The sequence below is a fragment of the Vipera ursinii genome, assembly GCF_947247035.1.
Source record: "Vipera ursinii genome assembly, chromosome: 2".
Classification (NCBI taxonomy): domain Eukaryota; kingdom Metazoa; phylum Chordata; class Lepidosauria; order Squamata; family Viperidae; genus Vipera; species Vipera ursinii.
Genome location: NC_139513.1, coordinates 92,041,136 through 92,065,458, shown reverse-complemented (window position 1 = coordinate 92,065,458; position 24,323 = coordinate 92,041,136). Strand labels below are relative to the sequence as shown.

Here is a 24,323-nt window from a genome sequence, read left to right as displayed (position 1 = left end):
AGCCTGACAGCGTGGATGAAGATGACCCACAGCTGGCCCTGTTCAAGGATGCCCGACGCAGGAGGCAATCAGGAGTAAACAGAGGAAGGCAATGGGGAGAGAGAAGGCAGAGAGAAGCCACGCCCTGAACTGTTTAAAAGGGGAATGCGTGGGAGGGCTGGTTTGCTGAAGGCAACTGTTTGAATAGCTCCTGTTTCATGGTTCGTGTCTTGTTTTTGCTCTGTTTGCTTTTGTGTCCATAAATTTGGCAGGCTTAGTTCCAGCCTCTTGCCTTCTTGTAAAGGGGTTGTCCCTGCCTTATCTGCAGGGCCGGTAGTAGGCTGGTACAGAACAGCTATCTCTCCTGGCAGTCTGGACAGCGGTACTTGGCGGCCTGGCGCCCCTCTCACTCGCAGACAACGCAGCGGCCCTCACCAGCCGGCCTCGGCATGGCCGCCCCAAGCCCGGCTCTCCAGCACGTCTTCCAGGCCCGCCTGGCCGACCGCCTCCTGGGCAGGGCTTGGCTCCAGACGCGGTGGCTGCTCCGTCTGCAAATGTGCTCTCAAAGCCGGATTGCGCTCAGTTGTGCAGGCTGCTGAAAGGCAGGGACTCGGAGTTCCCGCGGTGGTTGCGGCTTCTGGCGTGCCGTTTGCAGAGTCTGGCCTGGAAGAGCGCGTCGTGTGAACACAGCTCTTGCGTTTATTCCAAAGGGTGGGTGGAAGGAAAAGCCCCTTTGGGCTTCAAAAGGGAGGCTTTGCACCATCTGCATCAGATGGGGCTGAATCGGGCTTGTGTCGGACACTTGGCAACTGGCATGTAAGTATTTTCCAGCGTATAAGACGAAAAACCTTGAAAATCTTCTCAAAAGTCGGGGGTTCTCTTATACGCCCAGTCGTCTTATACTCTGGAAAATAAGGTAGTACATTATAGGGTTGCAGAAATTTAGCAAAACAGGACCAAGGTATTGGGGGCCGTTCTCTCACTGTTTCCAGGATGGCTTCACGGGCCACATGAAACCACTTCGCAGGCTGGATCCGGCCCCCGGGCCTTGTGTTTGACATGTCTGCTGTACACCATAGAATATTGATGCTTTGCTAAAATCAAGATAGATTAGGGCTACATTAGCCTAATCTACTCTGGAAATTATCCAATGTAAAATTAAATAGGAGACCCCAACTAGGCATCCCCCAGGCAATGGTGATGTCATCATTCAATCCTTTTAACCTGGAAGCATGTTGGAGCTCCTGACATGACAGTAGTAGTAGTAGTAGTAGTAGTAGTAATTGACTACAGGCAGGTCTTGAATTACAAACATTTGTTCAACTGTTCAAAGTTATAGAGGAGTTGAATGAATAGTACTTAATCCCTGTTCCCAAAACTGTGACTGTTGTAGTGCTCCCCTGGGTCATGTGATTAGATCAAACTTTGGGCACTTGATAACCCACTCCATTTACAACTTCAAGGGTGCGTCAGCTCCCCCCACTTTTTTCCTCCTTCTCCCCCTTTGGCCACCTGCTCTCTGGCTCTGCCGCCTGAGCTTCACTGACCAGCAGCTCCTTTGTTAAGGACTAGGCTGAGAATGCCTTGTCAGTAGCAGAGCAAGAAAATGGTGAAGACCAGGGCAGCAAGGGCAGTAAGGCCTTTGGATCACAGGGGGCCTGGAGCTTCCCAGGACAGCTGTAGTTTTGTGCTATTCTGCAGTGCCAGGCTGACATGGCTGCCGCTCAGGGATTCTTGCAGCCTCAGAACCACTATGGGCCAAGAGTCCTATGGGCTTGCTACTCCACAAGGCAAGTCGCAGTGGGTCCTTTATCTTGGAAGAATCAAGGCTCAGGGAATTGACTGGGTTCTTGGCTATCAATCAGTGTAATTCCGTTAACAATGGTAATGAAGAGTCCGGGAATTTCTATCATTAAATGATGTGGTCACATGACATTGAACTTGATGACTATTTTTGCCAGTAAGCAACATAAATTCTGGTTCTAATTGCTGTCACAGTGTGAGGATTACCTGTAGAAAATTTGATAGATGTATGCTGACTTCTGAAAATTACCATAATGTAATTACATACCACGACATTTGTGAATAGCTCTAGAATCCCCTCAAGTATCAGTCACTTAGTTAGTACATTCCTCTTCTCCCTTTTTGAAGACAGAGACTTTTGTTTCACATCAGAAACTAGGCAGTGTTAATCATTTTATTATATGTGCCCTATTGAGAATAAAGTGTGGAATACATATAAACCCAAGTTGTGCCCAAAAATCCATTATTGGTATTAAAAACCATATCTTAGGAGAAAAACAGCAGGCAAAGACAAAATGGTTGATGTAACATTGGAAAATCATCAAGGGGAACTTAATATTAAATCAAGAGAGCAACAAATAGCAAAAAGATACAGGTGTCAATAGTTATCATGTCTTGCTCCACTTGCCTCTTCCAAAGATCACCTTTCAAGAGAATTAACCGATGCTTCACGCCTTGCACCATCCCAAAAGTGGGTACCATTTTGGAAGCTCTTCACAAACAGAATTGTAGCCACCCTCAAAATGGTGCCCACTTCAGGATGACACAAAGTGGCTTCGGTATAGGACAGCTACATTAGCCAGTTTTCTTTCGGAAAAGCAATCTTTGGAAATCGCCTTTCTGAAAGAGTACCCAGCCAATGTAACGTGGCCTTTTACAGAGGCCACCTTGTGTCATTCTGGAAGTGACCACCATTCTTGCAATATCTCAGTTTTGGAAAATCGCGCCCTTCTGAGAGATCATGTAGATGTAAATGATGCCCACCTCCAGAATATTGCAAGGTGGCCTCTGCAGGAGGACTATCACAATGACTGGGCGCTTTTTTTGGAAAGGCAATCTTCAGAAGGGGTAAGTAGAGCAAGATGTGATGGGGCAGAAAGTCCCAAGGGTGTGGGTCCTAGCAAGGAAGGAAGTACAAGAGGTACCTTTGATCTGGGGGAAGATATATGGTTAAAAATGCTGAAATTTTTACATTACATGATGATTTTAAAGAGAATTTTTATAAAATGCATTGTTGGTACATGATGCCAGAGAAATTATCTAGAATGTATCCAGGCACTTCAGATTGTATATTGTAAGCAATATAAAGGAACGTTCGATCATGCTTGGTAGACATGTAAAAAAGCTAAAAAAAAATGATTCAGATTCCTACATAGATAAAGAGGATCTTAAAGATTTTTGTTCAGTTGAAAGCAGAAATATTCCTTTTAGGATTATTAGATACAGAGATAAGAGTCATGGAAGATTATTTTAATGCTGTATATGATTACTGCAAAGAGATTATTATATGGACAAAAATGGAAAGATTCGATGCAACCCACTATGGAGGAAATGATTAGGTGAAATCAACATATCTTGCTGAGTTGGATAAACTAACTAACGATAACATCTAATTTATTAGTGACTGGAAACTCCTTGTGGAGTTGTTGTTGTTTTTTGTTTTTTTTTTTTTGCTTAAAAATAAATGACTTGTGATGTATGTCTTTGTTGATTAGACAGGGCAGATTATTGAAAGGGAAGAATCATGATACAACTTTAGAGAGAGAGTTTAAAATATAATTGTACTTACAACTGCAGTGAAGCAATTGGAAGCCAGTTCTTTGTATCTTTTTTCTTTCTTCTCTACTTTTACTTTTTTTTCCCCTTCCTTGTACTTTTAGCTTTCTTTTTGATTTCTTTCTTTTTCTTTTTTTTCCCTTTATATTAGTTTTTTTAATATATAAAATATATAATTATCTTTGGTCTAGTGCGGGGATAGGCAACCTCGGCTCTTTTATGACTCATGGACTTCAACTCCCAGAAGTCCTCAGCCAGCATAGCTGGCTCAGGAATTCTGGGAGTTGAAGTCCATGAGTCATAAAAGAGCCAAGGTTGCCTACCCCTGGTCTAGTGGTTAAGGCATAGAAAACAGAAGAGAGTGAGTTCTAGTCCTTGTCTTAGGTTTGAAAGCTGGCTGGGTGACTTTGAGGCAATTGCTGTCTCTCATCCCAGGGTTGTTGTTCTTGTGGGGAAAATGCGAGGAAGAAGGATTATTAGATATCTTCACTGCCTTGAATTTTTATAAAAATAATAAAGGCAGGACAAAAATAAGTGTATTTATTTGTAATCTTACAATTTGTATAATTTTATTTTATTTATAGATATAATTTTACTTCACTTCGTGCTGCTTTGTTCTGAATTTAAAAAGAACCAACTATATTGGGAAGTTGTTATACCTCCCAAGTGGTTTGAGCAAAATCTCCAATATAGGTAGTCCTTGACTTACAATTGAGCTCAAAATTTCTGTTTCTAAGCAAGACCATTGCTAATTGAGTTTTGTCCCCCATTTTATAGCCTTTCTTGCCATAGTTATTAAGTAAATCACTTCAGTTAAATTAGTAGCACAGTTACGGTAAGTGAATCTGGCTTCCCCATTGACTTTGCTTATCAGAGGGTTGCAAAGATATCACATGATTCCAGAACACTGAACCATCATAAATACATGCCATTTCCCAAGCATTCAAATTTTCATCACATGACCATGGGGTTGCTACAAGGTTGTAAGTGTGAAAAATGGTCATAAGTCACTTTTTTCAGTGTTGTAATTTCAAAAGGTCACTAAATGAATAGTTGTAATTTGAGGACTGCCTGTATGCAGAATTATCATAGTATTCCAAGTGTAGTTATATTGTGTAAAATCATTAGTATATTGGCAGTTTTATTCTTTCAGATCATAATACATATGTTCAGTTCTATTTTTAAGAGTATGATTCATCTACCCAAACTGATTCCCAAGATCCATTTCCTGATGAGTCACTACCAATTCAGACCCATTGATACATGTATGAAATTTGAATTTTTAGAACAAATATGACTCGTGCACTTGCTTACTTTGAATTGCATCTGTTATTTTAAAGTCTTCTAATTCAGTCTGGAATACGTTTTGGGTTTTTTTTTACAATTCCTACTACCACTGAAAGTATTCAGTAATTAAAACAGAATACATGTTTTAACTTCTTTCTGAAGAGCATCCAATAGCCGCTTCATTAAAATCTGCTTTAGAACTGAAAAATAATAATGCAACTCCTGTGCTGTACTCCCAAACATTTTGTGAAAGTGTCATTTTTGAAACCTTAAAAGGAATTTGTGGGCCATAACAAAATAGCCATTATAACAAGATAACCCTTTGCTAAAAGCAAACTGGTCTATTTGTCAAAATCCCTCTTTATCCCCTAGCACCAAGTTGCAAACTCCTCTTCCTCTTTGAATAATAACTGTTTGGAAAATATCAGCTTGTCATTTAATATTTTTAATTATTTTTAAAATAAATCTACAAATCAGGCAGGGAAATGTGGGCCACTGCTGCAGTGTATGAACATGGAGCTCTTTGAATCCTGTATATTCAATAACTGAATGTTGGTGTCAATATTTTATAGGTTCCAAGAGTAGAATAAAGAATCTCAGCCTTTTTTACATACAGTTCCAAGCATAATATTACTTGATTTCGACTTAGCTTAATGTGAAAATTCACCACAGGAATGAAACTATGAATTCTGTTTTGTCAGAAAACTACATTTTGAAACCACAATTCATTTATGAATCACAGTTTGTTTGAAATATGGCTTGTTAGAGCTGTAGTCGGCATTTTACCTTATTCCTTATTGGTTTGGTATTGTCTTTATTTCTTCTGATTGTTGGCATAAGAAATTGAGAAATCAAACCAGGAATTAACCAAATATTGTCTCATTCATCTATAGAACGGTTTCTGGATTATTCTTATCTTGTTACCCAAGAATGTCTCCATATGCTTTGAGACATTACCAGAATTACCATTAGAATTGTGCAAAATGTTTTGTGGTTGAATTACTGTAATCCCTTTTCTGACAGGAAGTATTCCAATACTGTAACTGGATGTATATGTGACATGACAACTTCATGAAATGTTTTACAGACAAGTAATTAATAAATTTACTGGTATAATGTTGAAAGCACGCCTGCTTTGCATGCTAGTCTGATAGAAATTACAATGCAGCAATTCTGATATAGGAAAACTAACATATTATTTGATGATTTCAGATGACAGAAAAATCAGTAAAGATCTGTGGAAGATATTTATCTGCTCTTTTTAAGCATATTGTGTCATCTGCTAGATATGCTTAGACTTTCCTAACCTGAGAGTGTCCCATAAACAGGCCCACACAAACCATGGCTTATTTTCAGTTAGGTGACTCATGAACATTCTTCAGCTATGCTGCATAGTAAACCATGGATGGTTATTCTATCTTAGATGAAGCAGCCAATGTTATTTTTCAGGACTAACATTTTGCTTGTAGATCAGGGGTGTCAAACTGCTGGCTTGCAGGCCGGATACGTCACGAAGAAACCACGCCCACCCTATTGCCGGCAATGGGGGAAAAGGTCCAATATGTCGCGCGACATCACATAACGTCACAGGTTTGACATGTCTGCTGTACATAGTTGTGATGTCCAAATTTATCCATTCATTTGTTCAGTAGTAGTAGTAGTAGTAGTCGTCGTCATCATCATCATCTACATCTGCCCATCCCAGGTACTTGGTAAGGACTCGATAGGTAGACAAAAATGCCAAATCCAGTCTGAACATCTGGCTGACTGTGCGATGATCAACAATAAAATAATAATAATCATAATCATAATAATAATAATTTAGAAGGGACCTTGGAGGTCATCTAGTCCAACCCCCAGCTCAGGCAGGAAACCCTATACCATTTCAGACAAATGGTTGTCCAGTCTCTTCTTAAAAACTTCCAGTGTTGGAGCATTTACCGCTTCTGGAGGCAGGTTGTTCCACTGATTAATTGTTCTAACTGTCAGGAAATTTCCCCTTAGTTCTAGGTTGCTTCTCTCCTTTATTAGTTTCCATCCATTGCTTCTTGTCCTGCCTTCAAGTGCTTTGGAGAATAGTTTGACTTCTTTGTGGCAACCCCTGGGATATTGGAACATTGCTATCATGTCACCCCTAGTCCTTCTTTTCATTAAACTAAACATACCCAATTCCAGCAGCCGTTCCTTATATGTTTTAGCCTCCACTCCCCATATCATCTTTCTTGCTCTTCTCTGTACTCTTTCTAGAGTCTCAAGATCTTTTTTACATTGTGGTGACCAAACCTGGATGCAATATTCCAAGTGTGGCCTTATCAAGGCATTGTAAAGTGGTATTAACACTTCACGTGAGTTTGATTCTAACCGTCCGTTAATGCAGCCTAGCACTGTGTTGGCTTTTTGGGCTGCAGCACACTGCTGGCTCATATTTAAATGATTGTCCACTAGGACTTCGAGATCCCTCTCACAGTTACTACTATTGAGCAAGGTACCCCCTATACTATACCTGCAACCAATTTGCATTTGGTTTTTCTTGCCTAAATGTAGAACCTTACTTTTTTCACCACTGAATTTCATTTTGTTAGATAGTGCCCAATGTTCAAGTCTGTCAAGATCCTTCTCTATCTTAAGCCTATCTTCTGGAGCAGGGGTTCCCAACCAGAGGTGCAAGATGATATTCTAGGGGGTGCGAAAACTTGGGTTTTCAAAATTATAATGTATATGTATAATTCATTGCTGTTATTTTGAACTTTTATAAGAGGTGTGAGAATATATCAGAACTGTTCTAGGGGTGCAGGGTATAGAAAAGGTTGGGAACCACTGTTCTGGAGTTTTGGCTATTTCTGCCAGCTTGTTGTTGTTTGCAAATTTGATGAGTTCCCCATCTATCCCCTCATCCAAATCATTGATAAAGATGTTGAAGAGCACTGGGCCCAGTACAGAGCGCCCCACTACACACTTCCCTCCAATACATGTAGTTTTATTGAGGACCACACACTGAGTCCGGCCTGTCAGCCAATGCAAATCCATCTGGTGATGATGCTGTCTAACCCACATTTTTCTATCTTATCAAGTAGTAGGTTGTGGTCTACTTTATCAAATGGCTTACTGAAGCCCAAGTAAATTATATCCACAGCATTCCTCTGGTCCATTAATTTTGTCACTTGGTCAAAGAATGAAATAAGATTTGTCTGGCATTATCTGTTTTTGACAAACCTATGTTGGTTTTTGGTAATGACTCTGTTTGCCTCTAGGTGTTCACTGATTTGCTGCTTGATTATCTTTTCCAGAATCATCCCAGGTATTGAGGTCAGACTGATAGGTCTGTAGTTTCCTGGATCCATTTTTTTTTTCTTTTTTGAAGATGGGAACTACATCAGCTCTTTTTCAGTCCTCTGGTAGTTCCCCAGTGCTCCAGGATCTTTGAAAGATATAGTTCAGTGGTTCTGAGATCACGTCTGCCAGTTCCTTCAGAACCTTGGTGTGTAATCTATCTGGTCCTGGTGATTTGAACTCGTCTAGGCTGGACAGGTGCTCACTTACCATTTTCTTGCCTATCTTAATTTGTATTTCTAATCTGTTTTTTACGGTACTGTTTTTGATAGGTTGGACTGTTTTTTCCCTTTGTACAGACGGATGCAAAAAACGAGTTAAATAGTTCTGTTTTCTCCCTGTTGCTTGTCACTTTCTTTCCACTTTCTCCCACTAATGGACCAATCATTTCCTTAACTTTTTTCTTGTTTTTTACATGCTGAAAGAAGCTTTTTTTGTTATTTTGTACTTTTGTTGTAAGCCTTAGTTCATTTTAAGCCTTAACTTTCCTCACTTCATCTTTGCAGGCTTGGGCTATTTGCTGACATTCTGACTTAGTTATGTGCCTCTCTTTCCACTTTTTTTATACTTGTCCTTTTTGTCTTTCAATTTAGCAGAGAGTTCTTTTTGCAGGCATGTTGGTTTCTTTTGAGAGTTGTTATTTTTCTTCTTCATTGGTATTGTGCTAGACTGGGCTTTTATAATCTCACTTTTCAAAATTTCCCAAGCTTCTTGAGTTGTTTTCCCCTTGAGGATTCTCATCCATGGAATCCTTCCCAAGCTCTCTCTAAATTTGTTGTGATATAAGATATAATGTGATTATAGCTAGCTGTAACAATAAGCGTACATGCAAATATTGTAAAAACTTCTATATTCTGTAAAGCGGGTCCTCAACCTTGGCAACTTTAAGACTTGTGAACCTCAACTCCCAGAATTCCTCAGCCAGCTTTGAAGTCCAAAGCCTTAAAGTTGCCAAGGTTGAGGAACTCTGCTGTAAAGTACTTTCTTCCCCTATAGTGAAGTAAAGAAACGTTGTTGTTGAGTCTTGTAGATGACTGAAGATACAAAAACACCCTACCTAAGTTTACATTTCATTTACCCTAATCTTTACAAAAGAAAATTTCTTTCAATGTTTTTTTTCTCTGGCTGGCAGTAAAGGAAATGCTCAAAACTAAAGTTTAATAGCACATTCTAACATATAGTTTGAAAATTTAATAACTGCAGAACAAAATTGTTTTTATTCTAGCAGTGACAGTAATTCTTAGGGCTCTACAAATCATTTGAAAAGCTGAGGCACTCAGAGAGCTATTCTTGTACCTGCAGGTATACAGAGCACCAAGGACCCCTTGCTTTCAGAATATTATACATCTGTTCATAAACTCTCAAAAATCCATAGTTTCAGATTTAAAACAAATCTTTCTTTTAAAAAAAATATGGCTGAGAAGTACACTCCCCACCCCCTACCTCAGTGACTGTCCTTAAATATATTGAGGGTTATCTTGAAGAATGTGCATATAAAATATCTTGAGAATGTGCATATAAAATACTTCATAGAATGTATAAAGTGTATAGAATGTGTACATAGAATGTATAAAGTAATGTGGCTCCAATTTTTTTTTATAAGAGGTGGCCACTAGATTCTTGTTAAACATTACTAGATAATTCATGAGCTGTTGGGTCATCTTATCAGAGATATTTCTTTATCTAAACAGAAAAACAGAATGATCACTGGGCAGATTTCTGTTGTTCTGGTTTTAAAATAAAGCATTTTATTAAAGAAGAAAAATGTGTAGCAACATAGATGCTTTTTGTTTTACTAAGACACTTTTAATGATCATATTTGTACTGGATCTGCCATCCTTTAAGAATACTGTAAAGTTTTGGCTTCTTTTTTTTTCTTCTCGGCTTAAAAGTGACCTACAGCTGACCATGCAGGAATACCATTTTCTTCAGATAAATCAGCACATTCTCTATGACTGTATTGGAAACTGTGTCCCTGAAGAGGGACTTCTTCCCCTTCTGAATATTGAGTATAATTCTTGGGATCATGACAATGTCATTTTGGAGCACACTAATTTTTTTACATGTTCAAGTGAGTTACTTTGTGAACAACTTTCTCTTCAACTTGAATACTCATTTGACTGCTGATTAAAAAAAGATTCTGCTATATTTTTGGGCACTTTAGACAGCATGACACTGTGATGAAAAATGAAGCATTGCCATACTTCCATATATACCTCATGCCATTTTGACATTATTCCATCATATATTATGGTCCACCAGTAAAGGTTGAAGAGAGGATGATGCACCTTCCAATGTTTCTAAAATCATCATCATTCAATGCATCAGGTTGCTTGATTCATTCACATGTAACTTAGCCTTTCACCTTCATTCTTAGCTATGTCAACCACGTTGTGTTGAAATACACATCCTCCTCTTAGAAGGTTATTAAACTCATTCTCATGGTTCATTATTCAATATGCATAGTGATGCATTGTCATTAATTTCTTGTTTGTCATGTGGAACTGATGATACCAGCCATCATCTCCAAGAGGAAAAAAAATGTATATATTCAAAGAGCTGAAGGGACATAGTGTATGAGTTTCATTGTTACAATCATATCTACAATATCTTAACAATCTCATGTTGATTTCTATCTTTGAGGAATATGCCCATTCTCAATTCTGTGCTGTTTTGAGGATCCATGAAGCAAATGTAAATACGTTTGGCTTGCTTGTTGGGATCTGCCCTTAAATAATGACAGAAAGTTTCCACCTGTTCCTCATTGGAAAGATTTCTTTGGCACCAAAGAATATTATTTGAAAAAGTCAGTGGTATTGTCTGATGTTTTTCCTGAACTGCTTTGCGATAGGTTTATCATTGCTATGTAAATTGAGAATTTTTGTTAGGCAGAGGTTGTAATTGCCTATCCTGACCTTTCTCTTCATACAGCAGAAATTGGCAATTTCTGCAAGGAATAAAATACACAACACTGAGGGAAGATTTTGGCCATAGAACCAATATCAGGAGAAATACTGTGTCATGCAAGTTGTGCATTTTGCCTCATCCTTTCTCTGTTGAGGTGTTGTAATTGAAGTAGGGTATTGTCATGCTGTTAGGGACGCGGTGGCTCAGTGGGTTAGGATGCTGAGCTTGTCGATCAGATGGTCGGCAGTTTGGCGGGTCGAATCCCGAGTCCTGTGTAACAGAGTGAGTGCCTGTTACTCGTCTCAGCTTCTGCCGACTTAGCAGTTCGAAAGCATGTAAAAATGCAAGTAGAAAAATAGGGACCACTACGGTGGGAAGGTAACAGCGTTCCGTGCGCCTTTGGCGTCTAGTCATGCCGGCCACATGACCACGGAGACGTCCTTGGACAAGCGCTGGCTCTTCGGCTTTGAAACGGAGATGAGCACCGGCCCCTAGAGTTGGAAACAACAGCATGCATGTGCGGGGGCACCTTGTCATGCTGAGGAATTCTCACAGTACTTAATATTTGTCACATATTCTCAAACTGATCTTTCCTTTCCTCTTCTATCTTGTCATTCTGTACCCTATACTTTTCCTTGTGCTTCTGGAGATGTACAGCCCTCTTATCCTCTGTTTCTTCTACTCTCCTCCTTGCCACTTCCTGATGACATTTGGTTTCATCTCTTGACCATGACATCCCCTTTCTCTTTCCATATGGCATAATTATGCTGATGATATTTTAATTTAATTTACTACAGTGTTGTACATTGCTGTTCTTACCTCAGAACAGACTAGAATTTCTGCCGGCTTCTCCAGTGAGTTGTAGGAAGCTATCAGAGAGAGTTTAAAAACAGGACCACATGATCTCCTAAGGCAGGGGTGTCAAACTCAATTTCATTGAGGGCCGCATCAGCATTGCGGTTGCCCTGAGGGGGTCGGGTGGGTGTGGCCTGGGTGGGTGTGGCCTACTGGGTGGGCGTGGCTAGAGTGCGTATGGCCTACTGGGTGGGCATGGCCAGCTCTACATCGTTCGCATCAAGGGTGCCTATGGGGGCCCGGGCAGGAGTGGGACAGATCTGAGGGTCTCTGGCAGAAGGAGGGTCTCTGGGCCAGGGCCAAGGCAGTGGGGGCCGTTCCCTCACTGTTTCCAGGATGGCTTCGTGGGCCACATGAAACCAGTTCGCGGGCCGGATCCGGCCCCCGGGCCTTGTGTTTGACATGTCTGTCCTAAGGAGTGGGGCAGGACCAATCTGCCTGATTTCTAGTGGCTGAAGGATGGACTGGCCTACAATCAGTTTCAGAGTATAAAGCAGTTGAAAAAGACAACAGCATGAGCAAGGACTAAGATATAGTGGCTTATATATTTGACTGACACTTGAGAGGACTAGTTTCTACTGTGTCTGCAGCCACAGCAGTTCACGTGGTGACGTTCAGCCCAACCTACTTAACAGGGTTGTTATGAAAAAATGTAGGATGATGGGGCACTATGTATGTGTCTTATATTCCTGAACAAATAAGGTATATAGATAAACCTGTATGTTTGTGTGGCAGAAAACAGGCACATAAAGTACGGTAATACAAATATTCAGGCCTTTCTCATTTACTTTAAAGTTGTTGCTTTTTTAAGAGCTACATTCTGAGTCAATTCCTTGCTGCTGGGTGGGGGAGGGAGCAAAAGATTGCAAGTCCTACTGTGAAACTGTCAGGAAGATTGAAAATGAAGATCACGTGACTACAGCAGCATGGCAGCATCCAGTAGCACTGAAGCAGCCACAACTTTCCCAAATGTCATTATCTCAGGAGTCATGGGTCCTGAATTTTGGACACATTCTGTAAATTAGCCCATTTGAAATACCTTGGTTCAAAAAGTGTTGCCCTATGGTGCACCATTTCGCCACAGTAAAAGTCATGACACCAAGAATTTTAGTAGTAAATAGATTGAGGCAAATGTAATAGATTGAAGCAAATATACTGTCTCAACTGTTCTAGAGTGCATACCGTGGCTTACAGGGGACTGTAGATTGCTAGAGAATGGCAGTCCAAATTTCCAATTTGTTTTCAGTCTAAATAAGCCTACAGGTACAACTAGTTTCAGCAACTTGGTTTCGGAGCAGTATTTTACTTGCTACAGCCTAGAATTGTATTTGCTTTTTTTTCTATCTCTATCCCACTGTTGGCTCATGCTTGCTTGTAAGCCACCAGGATACCCAGATCCTTTTGGCTCAGTATTACCCTCCATTCAACATTCATGTCTTTGATTTTTGTTTTCCCCTACTCAAATTTGCATTTCTCCCTACTGAAATTAGAGTTGCTGACTTTGTCAAGCTTCTTCTGAATTTGGCATTATCCTATAAGTATTTGTTGTTAGCCGCCCTGAGTCCCAATAATTAATTAATTAATTAATTAATTTGCTTGATAATCCCGTGCTGGCTTCTGACAAGCAGGATATTCTTTTCTAAATGCTCACAGGTTAACTGCTTAATAACATGTTCCAGAATCTTGCCCAGTATCGACATCAAAGTGACCAGTCTTAGTTACCTGCATTCCCTTTCTTCGCCTTTCTAAAGATAGGAAAAACTTCTACTCTTTTTTCAGTACTATGGTGCTCTGCCTGCCCTCAGTGATTATTCGGAGGCACAGAAAGTGGCTCCAAAATGATATTATCAAGCTCCTTCAGGTATATCTTACTGGTAATGGTGTTTAAGGCCCTACATGGCAGGGGTCCGGAGTACCTCAGGGAGCACCTGCTGCCGGCATCAACTTCCCTCCGCCCTGTGCGCTCCCACAGAGAGGGCCTCCTCAGGGTGCCACCGATCAGAGAATGTCGATTGGTGGCCCCCAGGGGGAGATCCTTCTCTGTGGGCGCCCCGGAGCTATGGAATCAGTTACCGGTTGAGCTCCGGATGGCGCCCGATCTTCGCTCCTTTCGTCGCGATCTAAAAATATTCTTATTCGAACAACCCGGCCTGGCCTAATGGGGGATTGGTGGGGTTTTTATTGTTGTTTTATTGGGGTTTTAATATTGTATTTACTGTTTTTAGTGGGCAGATATTTAATTCTTTTTAATTTTTTTTAATTTTGTGTTTTTTATTCTTGCCCTGTTCACCGCCCTGGGTCCTTCGGGAGAAGGGCGGTATATAAATATTATTAAATAAATATTATTAAATAAATAAATACATATAAGATATTGATCTGGTCCTTGAACTTAAAATTGTTTGTGGTAGCCAAATATTCTTAACCATCTTTTTACTTACCTTGGGTTGTTATTCTTCCCTTTTGTTATTTATTCTACTTTGGTCTATTTCAACACACGGTCCTTTTGAGGTAAAGACTAAAAAGAGCTTTGCTTTCTCCTTGCTATCTATAATTATCTTACTAACCTTCCCATATAGTCGGCCCATCAGTTCCTTTGACTATTGACGTAGTTAAAACACATACACAAGTTGTGTTTTAGCCTTTCTGACTTTTTTCCCCTTGCAGGTATTAGCTATTTGCTGGTAAGCGCATCTTCCATTTCCTCTAAATGTTTAACTCAGTCAGAACTCCCTATACATCCCCAGCTATTTTCTCAATTGCCCTACTCCTTTTTTTTCTTCTCATTGGAATGGCCTGTGATGGCACTTTCAGTATCTTATTTCTGAAAAGCTCTTAATTTCCTATGCTCTGGTTGATCTGACAATTTTGGTGCATGAGATCCTGTTTCTCTAGGTGTGCTGCAGTTGGCTCCCTGAAATCTGATGTGTACGTAAATCTGTAGTCCAGTTTCTCTTACTCTAACATTTTGAACCTTAAGGTATCATGTTTGTTACATGTTACCAGACCATAATTCAAGCATTGCTACACAGCTAAATTTTGCATCGTCTCTTTCTCTGTTATATTGACTGCTGCTAAAAACTACAGGAAATCCTTGCTTAACATCTATTCATTCAGCTACAATTTTGAAGTTATGATGGTGCTAAATGAATGATATTTTCACCCAGACCACCAAAGTTGGAGTGCCCCAAGTGCCTGATCAAAATTCAGGTGCTTGGCAGACCACTTCAGAACTCCACCTTTCTCTCTCCCCCATTTCTGCCGTTTTGCCCCCTGCACTCTGCAGGCCCTTCCAACCTATGCTCCATTGCCTCCCGCTGACTTTCACCATCTTCTTGCTCCCACAGCTGATGTAGTGTGCCTGGTATGACTCCTCAGTTTCCTTGCGTGACTTCAGGAAAAAGGCCTAACATGGCCAGCAGCTGCCTTGCACAGGGCCAGACTGGGCACACCTCAGCAGCAGCAGCAGGAACAAGAAGAGTCCTCTGGCAACAGAGTCCATGGAGTGTAGGATGGCGGTGTCAGTGTGGCTGGGTCTTCATGCTGTGCTGCTAAGCTTGGGGTGGCCGGGTCTGCGTACCATGCTGCTATGCAGGGACAGCTGCAGCTTTGCATTATGCTGGGATAGCTGCTTGCATGTCCTCCCAGTACCAGCCACCCCAAGCCCTGAATTCCCCACTGACCTTGCTTATTGAAAGTCCTTGCTTAACAATGGCAATGTGACTGCTGAGATTGCAGTGGCTAAGCAGTGTGCTCATGTGACATAGCACTGTGCAACTGCATCGTTTAGTGACAGAAATTAATCATAATGGTAAAGTTGGAAGGGACCTTGGAGGTCATCTAGTCCAATCCCCTACTCAGGCAGGAAACCCTATACCATTTCAGACAAATGGCTGTCCAGTCTCTTCTTAAAAACTTCCAGTGTTGGAGCATTCACCACTTCTGGAGGCAGGTTGTTCCACTGGTTAGTTGTTCTAACTGTCAGGAAGTTTCTCCTTAGTTCTAGGTTGCTTCTCTCCTTGACTAGTTTCCATCCGTTGCTTCTTGTCCTGCTTTCAGGTGCTTTGGAGAATAGCTTGACTCCCTCTTCTTTGTGGCAGCCCCTGAGATATTGGAACACTGCTATCATGTCACTCCTCACCCTTCTCTTCGTTAAACTACACATACCCAATTCCAGCAACTGTTCCCTATATGTCTTAGCCTCCAGTCCCCCAATCATCTTTGCTGCTCTTCCCTGTACCCTTTCTAGAGTCTCAACATCTTTTTTACAGTCTCAGCATCTTTTGGCACTCCAACCCTGATTCTTTTTGCTTTAAACCAAGGGGGGTTAAACTCGCAACATCATGTGACGTGTCGTGACATACCGTGACTTTTTTTTCATTGCCGGCAATGGGGTGGGCGCGGTTTTGGCATGACGCATCCGGCCCGCGGGCCATCAGTTTGCCACCCCTGCTTTCAACATTATACAGATAGTCCTCGACTTACAACAGTTCATTTAGTGACCACTCAAAGTTAGAATGGCACTGAAAAAAGTGACTTTTTTCACACTTACAATAGTTGCAGCATCCCCATGGTTACATGATCAAATTCAGATACTTGGCAATTGACTCGCAATGGTTGCAGTGTCATGTAAGCGGATTATCTAGACCCGTACCAATCGGGTTTCAGGCCCGGGCACAGCACGGAGACGGCATTGGTCGCGCTGGTGAATGATCTCTGGAGGGCTCGGGACAGGGGATATTCCTCTGTTCTAGTCCTATTAGACCTCTCGGCGGCTTTCGATACCATCGACCATGGTATCTTGCTGCGGCGTCTCAGGGGATTGGGAGTGGGAGGCACAGTTTTACAGTGGTTCTCCTCCTATCTCCGGGGACGTTCGCAGTCGGTGTTGGCAGGAGGGCAGAGGTCGACCGCGAGGTCTCTCATTTGTGGAGTTCCTCAGGGGTCGGTCCTCTCGCCTCTCCTGTTCAACATCTACATGAAACCGCTGGGTGAGATCATTCGTGGCTTTGGAGTTGGGTATCATCAGTACGCTGATGATACCCAACTTTTCCTTTCGACCCCAAACCACCCCAGTGATGCCCTCAACGTGATGTCCCGGTGCCTGGAGGCGGTTCGGGTCTGGATGGGGAGGAACAGACTCCAACTCAACCCCGACAAGACTGAGTGGCTGTGCATACCTTCATCCCGGGTTTATTCGGATGTTCCACCTCTGGCTATGGGGGGTGAATTATTACCCCCCGTAGATAGGGCTCGCAACTTGGGAGTCCTCCTAGATTCACGGCTCACTTTGGAAGACCATATAGGAGCTGTGACTAGGGGGGCCTTCGCCCAGGTTCGCCTGGTGCGCCAGTTGCGGCCCTATCTTAGCCGGGATGATTTGTGCACGGTCACTCATGCGCTCGTGTCCTCTCGTCTGGACTACTGCAACGCTCTCTACATGGGGCTGCCCTTGAGGACCACCCGGAAGCTCCAACTGGTACAGAATGCAGCCGCGAGAGTTGTGTTGGGAGTCTCCCGATACTCCCACGTTACACCGCTGCTCCGTGAGCTGCATTGGTTGCCAGTTGTCTTCCGGGTGAGATTCAAGGTACTGGTAACAGTGTTTAAAGCCCTTCATGGCATGGGGCCGGAGTACCTTAGGGAGCATCTGCTGCCGGCATCAAGCTCCCTGCGCCCTGTGCGTTCCCACAGAGAGGGCCTCCTCAGGGTGCCACCGATCAGGGAATGTCGATTGGTGGCCCCCAGGGGGAGATCCTTCTCTGTGGGCGCTCCGGAGCTGTGGAACCAGCTACCGGTAGAGCTCCGGATGGCGCCCGATCTTCGCTCCTTTCGCCGCGACCTCAAGACGTTTCTGTTTGTACAAGCCGGCCTAGCCTGATGGGGATTGGTGGGGTTTTTTAATTTTTTGTTTTAATTTTAAATTGTTGTTTTAGAATTTTATTCCAACTGTTTTAATATGGGCAATTATTTAATCTTGTTTTAACGTTTGTATGTAGTATTTTATTCTGCCCTGTGAACCGCCCTGAGTCCTCAGGGAGAAGGGCGGTATATAAATATTATTAAATTAAATTAAATTAAATTAAATGTGGTCATCTTTTGCTACGTTCTGACGAGCAAATTCAATGGGGAAGCCAGATTCACTTAACAACCATTTTACTTATTTAACAATGGTGGTGATTAACATTAACAACTGTGGCAAGAAAGGTCATACATGGGGGCTCACCTAACAAATGTCTCGCTTAAAAGAAATTTGGGACTCAATTGTGTCGAGGACTACCTATAGTCCTGTAAATATCCTGCGAAATTACAGTTCAGGAAAAAAATTACTATCTCAAAAGGAAGTGCAAAGTAACATAAAATATAACATAACATAAAATAAGACAGTAATTTTACTCTTTCCATTCTCCCCTGTTCATTAACTGCAATAATGTAAAATTAGGAAATTATTAAAGGTATGGTTAAAACGTATTATTCTATATTTACTTATTTGAATGGATATCATTCTTAAATTGACATAGTTTTCCTAAGTTTTTGCTGAAATCATATGAAAGCATTGTATTTTAAAGTAACTTCAATCGTGTTATTATTTAAAGTGGAGTGAGACACGTAGAAAACATGGCTCGCCAGATATGCTTTATAACTTTGAGAAGCCTAAGCTATTATATCAGTGATGAGGTACTTTGGCCATTGCAATTTAGTGTCAATTGGAAGGTCATTGATTCTGGTTTCTAACTCACAGCAAATGTCTCGGAAATAAGTATCCAGGTTGCTGTATAACTTTGATGTTAATTTTCATCTAATGGAAATGATTGCATCAGAATTTTTAACTTCCTTCAACAGCCAGCTCCATTCCAGTTGTTGTTGTGCCAGTAATTATGTGATGCTTCTTCCTCAAGAAAGTGTTGTGGTTTTCTCTCTCTAAAAGTATCATGTGTACATATTAAAGCATTCTGTTGTTCCTAATGGCCTCAAGACAATGCTTTTAACAGATTAAAGCTGTCTTGGGTAGATTCTAGCTGATACTCTAACAGTATTTGCTAAAATAACAATCCTAGCAAATTTCTTTTCTAATTCAGAAATAAATAGAAATAAAATCTATTTATTTTACAAACTTATTTCTGAACTGGTTTTTGATCCCAGAACAAAAAAGAAAATTAAATTTTGATAATATTCTTATAACTTTTTTGTCCATGGATTCCTTTTTGAAATTTAATTTTATTTGAAATATTTCTTTAGCCCTGGAGTGAGATCTGATGTGAGCAGTTCACCATCTACCTCTTCAGCAACTACGGGACCACCTCCCAAGCTTTGCCTTGTTTGCTCAGATGAGGCTTCTGGGTGTCATTATGGTGTCCTGACATGTGGCAGCTGCAAAGTATTCTTCAAAAGAGCTGTGGAAGGTAGGAAGCAATATGATTGTTACAATCTGAGTCCCTAGGATTTTATTGTATAAGTAATCTTTGTATTCTATGTTTTTTAATCTTTTATTGTTGTGAGCCGCGCCCTGAGTCCTTAGGGAGAAGGGCGGCATATAAATTTAAATAATAATAATAATAATAATAATAATAATAATAATAATAATAATAATAATAATAATAATAATAATAATAATAAATGTTTTCTTCTATATCCATAATCTCAGTACAACTATTTTTTTTCTTGAGGAATTACTAGCTGATTATAAAGAAGATAAAGATTCTAGTTAAAACAAAAAGTAGCAAAAGAGAAATCATGCAGGAGAACTACGCCAGTAGCACAATGAAGGTGCTTAAAGCTTCCCTACATCTACTTTGCAGCCCTTCTACAGTCTTCTAGTCGTGTTTGTGTGTGTCTGTGTGTGTGTGTATGTGCACGTGCGTGCGTGCGTGCATGCAGACAAGGCAGTTCTGTGGAGTAATGTTGAAGCAAGGTGGAGCGATATACGGAAGGTTTAGAGAAGGTTTGGATGCTGTTTTGGACCTCCAAATTATGAATCTATCATGATGCTTTGCTTGTGGTATTTTGTCCAGAGATTTTCAGAGGCCTGAATTTTAGGAACCTCTTTTGTTCTTGAAGAAACAGCTGAACAGACTTATGCCCTCTCATTCAGCTCTAAGTTGAATCAGGAAAGAATTGTTTGTTTTTACATTCTAGAATCTTCAATACCCTTTCTCTGTCAATTTTCCCTAATCTCCTTGACCTGTTTTCACTGTGATGTTCAGAGTTAATACCCTAACACCCCCTCCCCTTTATTTTTTAAGAAATCGTTATTGCTCTCTAAGTTGGTGTGGTAGTGGCTGGAAATTAGATCAAGGAAAGAACTGACCTAGAACTAAGAAGAAATTTCCTGACAGGGAAAACAATTAATTGGTAGAATGACTTGCCTCCAGAAGTTGTGGGTGCTCCAACAGTGGAGGTTTTTAAAAAGAGCCTGGGCAACAATTTGTCTGAAATGGTATGGGGCTTCCTGCTTGAGCAGAGGGTTGGACTAGAAGACCTCTAAGGTCCCTCCCAACTCTGTTATTCTGACCCTGATAAAAAGAGATCTGTTATTATTCATTGCTTTCTCTTATTTTTGCTCATGTTTAATACTGCTGCATAATTCAATTTGGAAAGAATCTGGTCTTTAAAAGCTATAGTTAGATTTAGTTTGCTGCCAAGGTTTGCTTATACTTGAATCTCTGGTTCCATAAAAATTCCAAAGGTTTTAGTTTGCCCACTTTATATATTCCAAAACCCAAATAGTTTCCTCCCTGCTCTTTTAAAGTGGTAAAATCAATATATCCTAAAACAGCATTTCAAAACTAGATTTCTCAAACTGGGTTTGCTAGAAGCTTACTGTGGTATTTCCAACTTCATGTAAATTTAAAAAAAATGCACATAATGCATCATTCCTTTCTTGAGAAAAAAATATTGATAGATATCTTACATTGAATTTCTTCATATTATAAAAATACATTTTTGCTCTTATTATAATGTTGTATATTGAAGAGGCAATACAGCACTATTAGAAAAGCAATTGAAATTACATATATATGGGTGAGTATGCACATGCATAGTGATGAAATACTTTTCATTTAACCATTTATTTTTCATGGCAATAAATCAAAACCCAAATTTGTAAGAAGTAATGAAAACATCCCAAGTTCCTTTACTTTCACTCCTAAAGAATCCTTCGGAGAATTAAATTGCCAACCTCCAATAAAACCAGTATGAAACTGGAGAGCCAGTTTAGTCTGGTGTTTAAGACACCAAGCTAGAAATTGGGAGATCATGAGTTAAAGTTCTGCCTTAGCCATGAAAGCCAACTGGGAGACTTTAGACCAGTCACTCTCTCTCTGCCCAACCCATCTCACAGAGTTGTTGTAGTAGGGAAAACAGGAGAAAGAAGGTGTATTAGATATGTTCACCACCTTGAGTTATTTGTAAAAATAGTAAAGGTGGGGGCGCAAATAAATAAAATCAGTTCAGATATCTGGAGGCATATTAACACTCCAACAACTAAATTAGACTGCTAAAAAAGTGGGAGGGGTGGAGGGGAGGAATATAGTACTTTATATATTCCCATTCTACATTCCTCTGACAATTTTTTCTTCTTCCTTTTTTGTTGTTCTTAATGGCCTCATACTGTATTTTTTGGATGAGTAATGCATATCTAGTTGCACTGGTCTCATTCAGTAGGGGTTTTGATCATCCCTGTCTTGGTGCATGCACAGTTTCTTCCACAGTACTGTTTTTGCTCTCTTTTTCCAGCAGTGTTCTCTTCCTGGAGCAGCTGGTAAAGAATATACTTTTCTTATAAAACGTATATAATTGAAGAAGTAACATACATTAAAAGTCTCAAAAGTTACTTAATTTAGAGTCTCAAGGTTCCTAGCTTTAAAATTGACTTTAAGCATGCTGATTACATTTTAAGCTTGCTACCCTTAAAAATAGCATTTGTAATAAAATATCATGGACTGAATCTCTGTACTGGCCATATGTGGGGATGAATTTGATGGTAATCTTCTTCTTGCTACATATAGTTTACTTGCCTGTGACTTAGGTCAGTGTTCTCAATTTGGGAGAGTCTTGCCTTCGTTTGTCTACAGTTTGGCGTAGAAGTTAAAGACATCACACTAGAAACTGGGAGACTGACAGTTCTGGTCCTGCTTTAGGCATGAAGCCAGCTGGGTTGCTTTGGGCAAGTCACTGTCTCTCAGCCCTAGGAAGTAGCCCGTGATAAATGTTTTCTGAAAATATTTCCAAGAAAACTACAGAAAACTAGTGCAAGCAGTCTCCAGAAGTCAGTGCTGACTCAAGATATGTACACGCACATCCAGAACAAATATGGGACCAAAAAGTTTCATTTAGCATTTGTATAAGTTTTGATGTGATAATAGTATTGCTTGTAGTCCTTTTATATGAGCTAGAGTGCGATAGACTTAATAGCTTATTGTTGTTAGCATTTTGGTTGTTTATGATTGCTTTTACTTTTATACCTTGTATTTAGCTCTGGGAAGTCGGGAAGGGGAGGGGGGAGGGTTAGGAAGGGTTGGGTAGGGGGTGGGGCGGAGGGGTTGTTAAAGATAAAATGTATTGAAAAACTTTTCAATAAAAAAAAGATATGTACACGCACACAGACACACATTCATGGACTGCAGAGTCTAGAATTCCAAGGCAGGATGGCTATTTCTGAGAATTCTGGATGTTAAAGGACACACTATCTGCAGGACTGGAAAAAAATGCAAATGGCAATAAGTTCTAAACTCTGAGCCAGGGGTTTTTTTGGGGGGCGGGAGGGGGTATATTTTATTTAGTTAACATAGATCCATATTGTAGTAAGTTTTAGAAAACAGATCAATGCAGGCTTGAAAGCTTTGCTCCATATGTCAAATATGGAATGTGATTAGAGATATAGGACAGATATATGCAGATTCTATTTTACTTTACTATTGATATCTCCTTTTCCTTAATTGCATGCAACTATATGCATGAAGGGGAAGGAGGTGGCAATCACTCATGGGAAGAAAAGAAATATATTCTGTTTATACTTAGGAATACAGGAGTGCCAGGTCTGGACAGAATTTGCTGATTCCTATGTGTGTAGCAGGGTCGCGGTGGCTCAGTGGATTAGGACGCTGAGCTTGTCGATCAGAAGGTCGGCAGTTTGGTGGATCGAATCCCGAGTGCAGCGTAACAGAGTGAGCGTGCCTGTTACTCGTCCCAGCTTCTGCCAACCTAGCAGTTCGAAAGCACGTAAAAATGCAAGTAGAAAAATAGGGACCACTACGGTGGGAAGGTAACAGCATTCCGTGCGCCTTTGGCGTCTAGTCATGCCGGCCACATGACCACGGAGACGTCCTCGGACAAGTGCTGGCTCTTCAGCTTTGAAACGGAGATGAGCACTGGCCCCTAGAGTTGGAAACGACTAGCACGCATGTGCGGGGGAACCTTTACCCTTTACCTTTATGTGTGTAGCAAAAGGTTTTTAGCTTCTGTGCTAACAAAAGCTTTTAGTAAAACATCTGTTAATAATAAATATAAGAAAAGAGAAGAAAACTTTATTCTAAGTACTGGGACACAAAACAGTCATAATCATGAATGATGATGTGATACTTTCATCACATATAAAAATAATATGTAAATATTAGGTAAAAGTAATCACATGTAATATTTTAATGATATTTTCTTATGTTGAGAAATGCTGGTAATTTTCAATTTATGACCAATCATATAACAACAGTTCAAAGTTGTGACAGTCTCTGAAAAAGTAGCCTCATTACCCCTATCTCTGTGGCCATGTGATTGCAACTCAGGCCTTTGACAGTCAGCACACAATTACAATCAGTTGTAGTGTCCTGTGGTCACATGTTCACAATTTGCAACCTGTTTTTGGCAATTTCTGGCAAAAATGTCCATTGGGAAAGCTGGATTCATTTAATGACCATGTAAAATTGGTCGTAACATTTGGTCCAACAAGTTATGATGGAAATTCCATTCCCAACTTTGGTTTTTAATTCGAGGACTACATGTACATAAAGAACAGTATTGGGCAATCTCTATAAGGCTTTATAAATAATAAAGAAATGGAATGAATGCTACAGTTGTAAACTCCTTATATAAAGGAGTTCTTTTTGGCTTTTCCTCTATTCAGTAATACAGTTAGCTGGGCCAGATCCAGAAGAGAGAAATACATGCACTCCAGTCTAGTAGATTTTCTGCTCCTGCTCAATTGTTTACTTGCAATGGTTTGAACAATATTGTATCTTCAGTATGTGAGTTAGTTAAATATGTGTTGTTAGAGCAGCCGCTAAATTTCTAATTCACAGTATATTGTCACTAAGCTATCATACTACAAATTAATTAATAAAGAAATAAAAATCTTAGTTGCTGTGGCGTGCCTAGCTTTTTTTATTTTGATTTTT

The 24,323-nt window shown here is 40.5% G+C and overlaps 1 protein-coding gene across 2 annotated transcripts in view; it reads left to right on the top strand.

Moving 5' to 3' along the window:
• NR3C1 (nuclear receptor subfamily 3 group C member 1) overlaps window positions 1-24,323 on the top strand; it is a 65,714-nt gene that overhangs the window by 16,763 nt on the left and 24,628 nt on the right. For both annotated transcript variants that reach the window (XM_083353574.1, XM_083353573.1), the window contains exon 3: window positions 19,174-19,337. In XM_083353574.1, coding sequence (XP_083209700.1) covers window positions 19,174-19,337 — 164 coding nt within the window. The remainder of the gene's footprint in view (window positions 1-19,173; window positions 19,338-24,323) is intronic.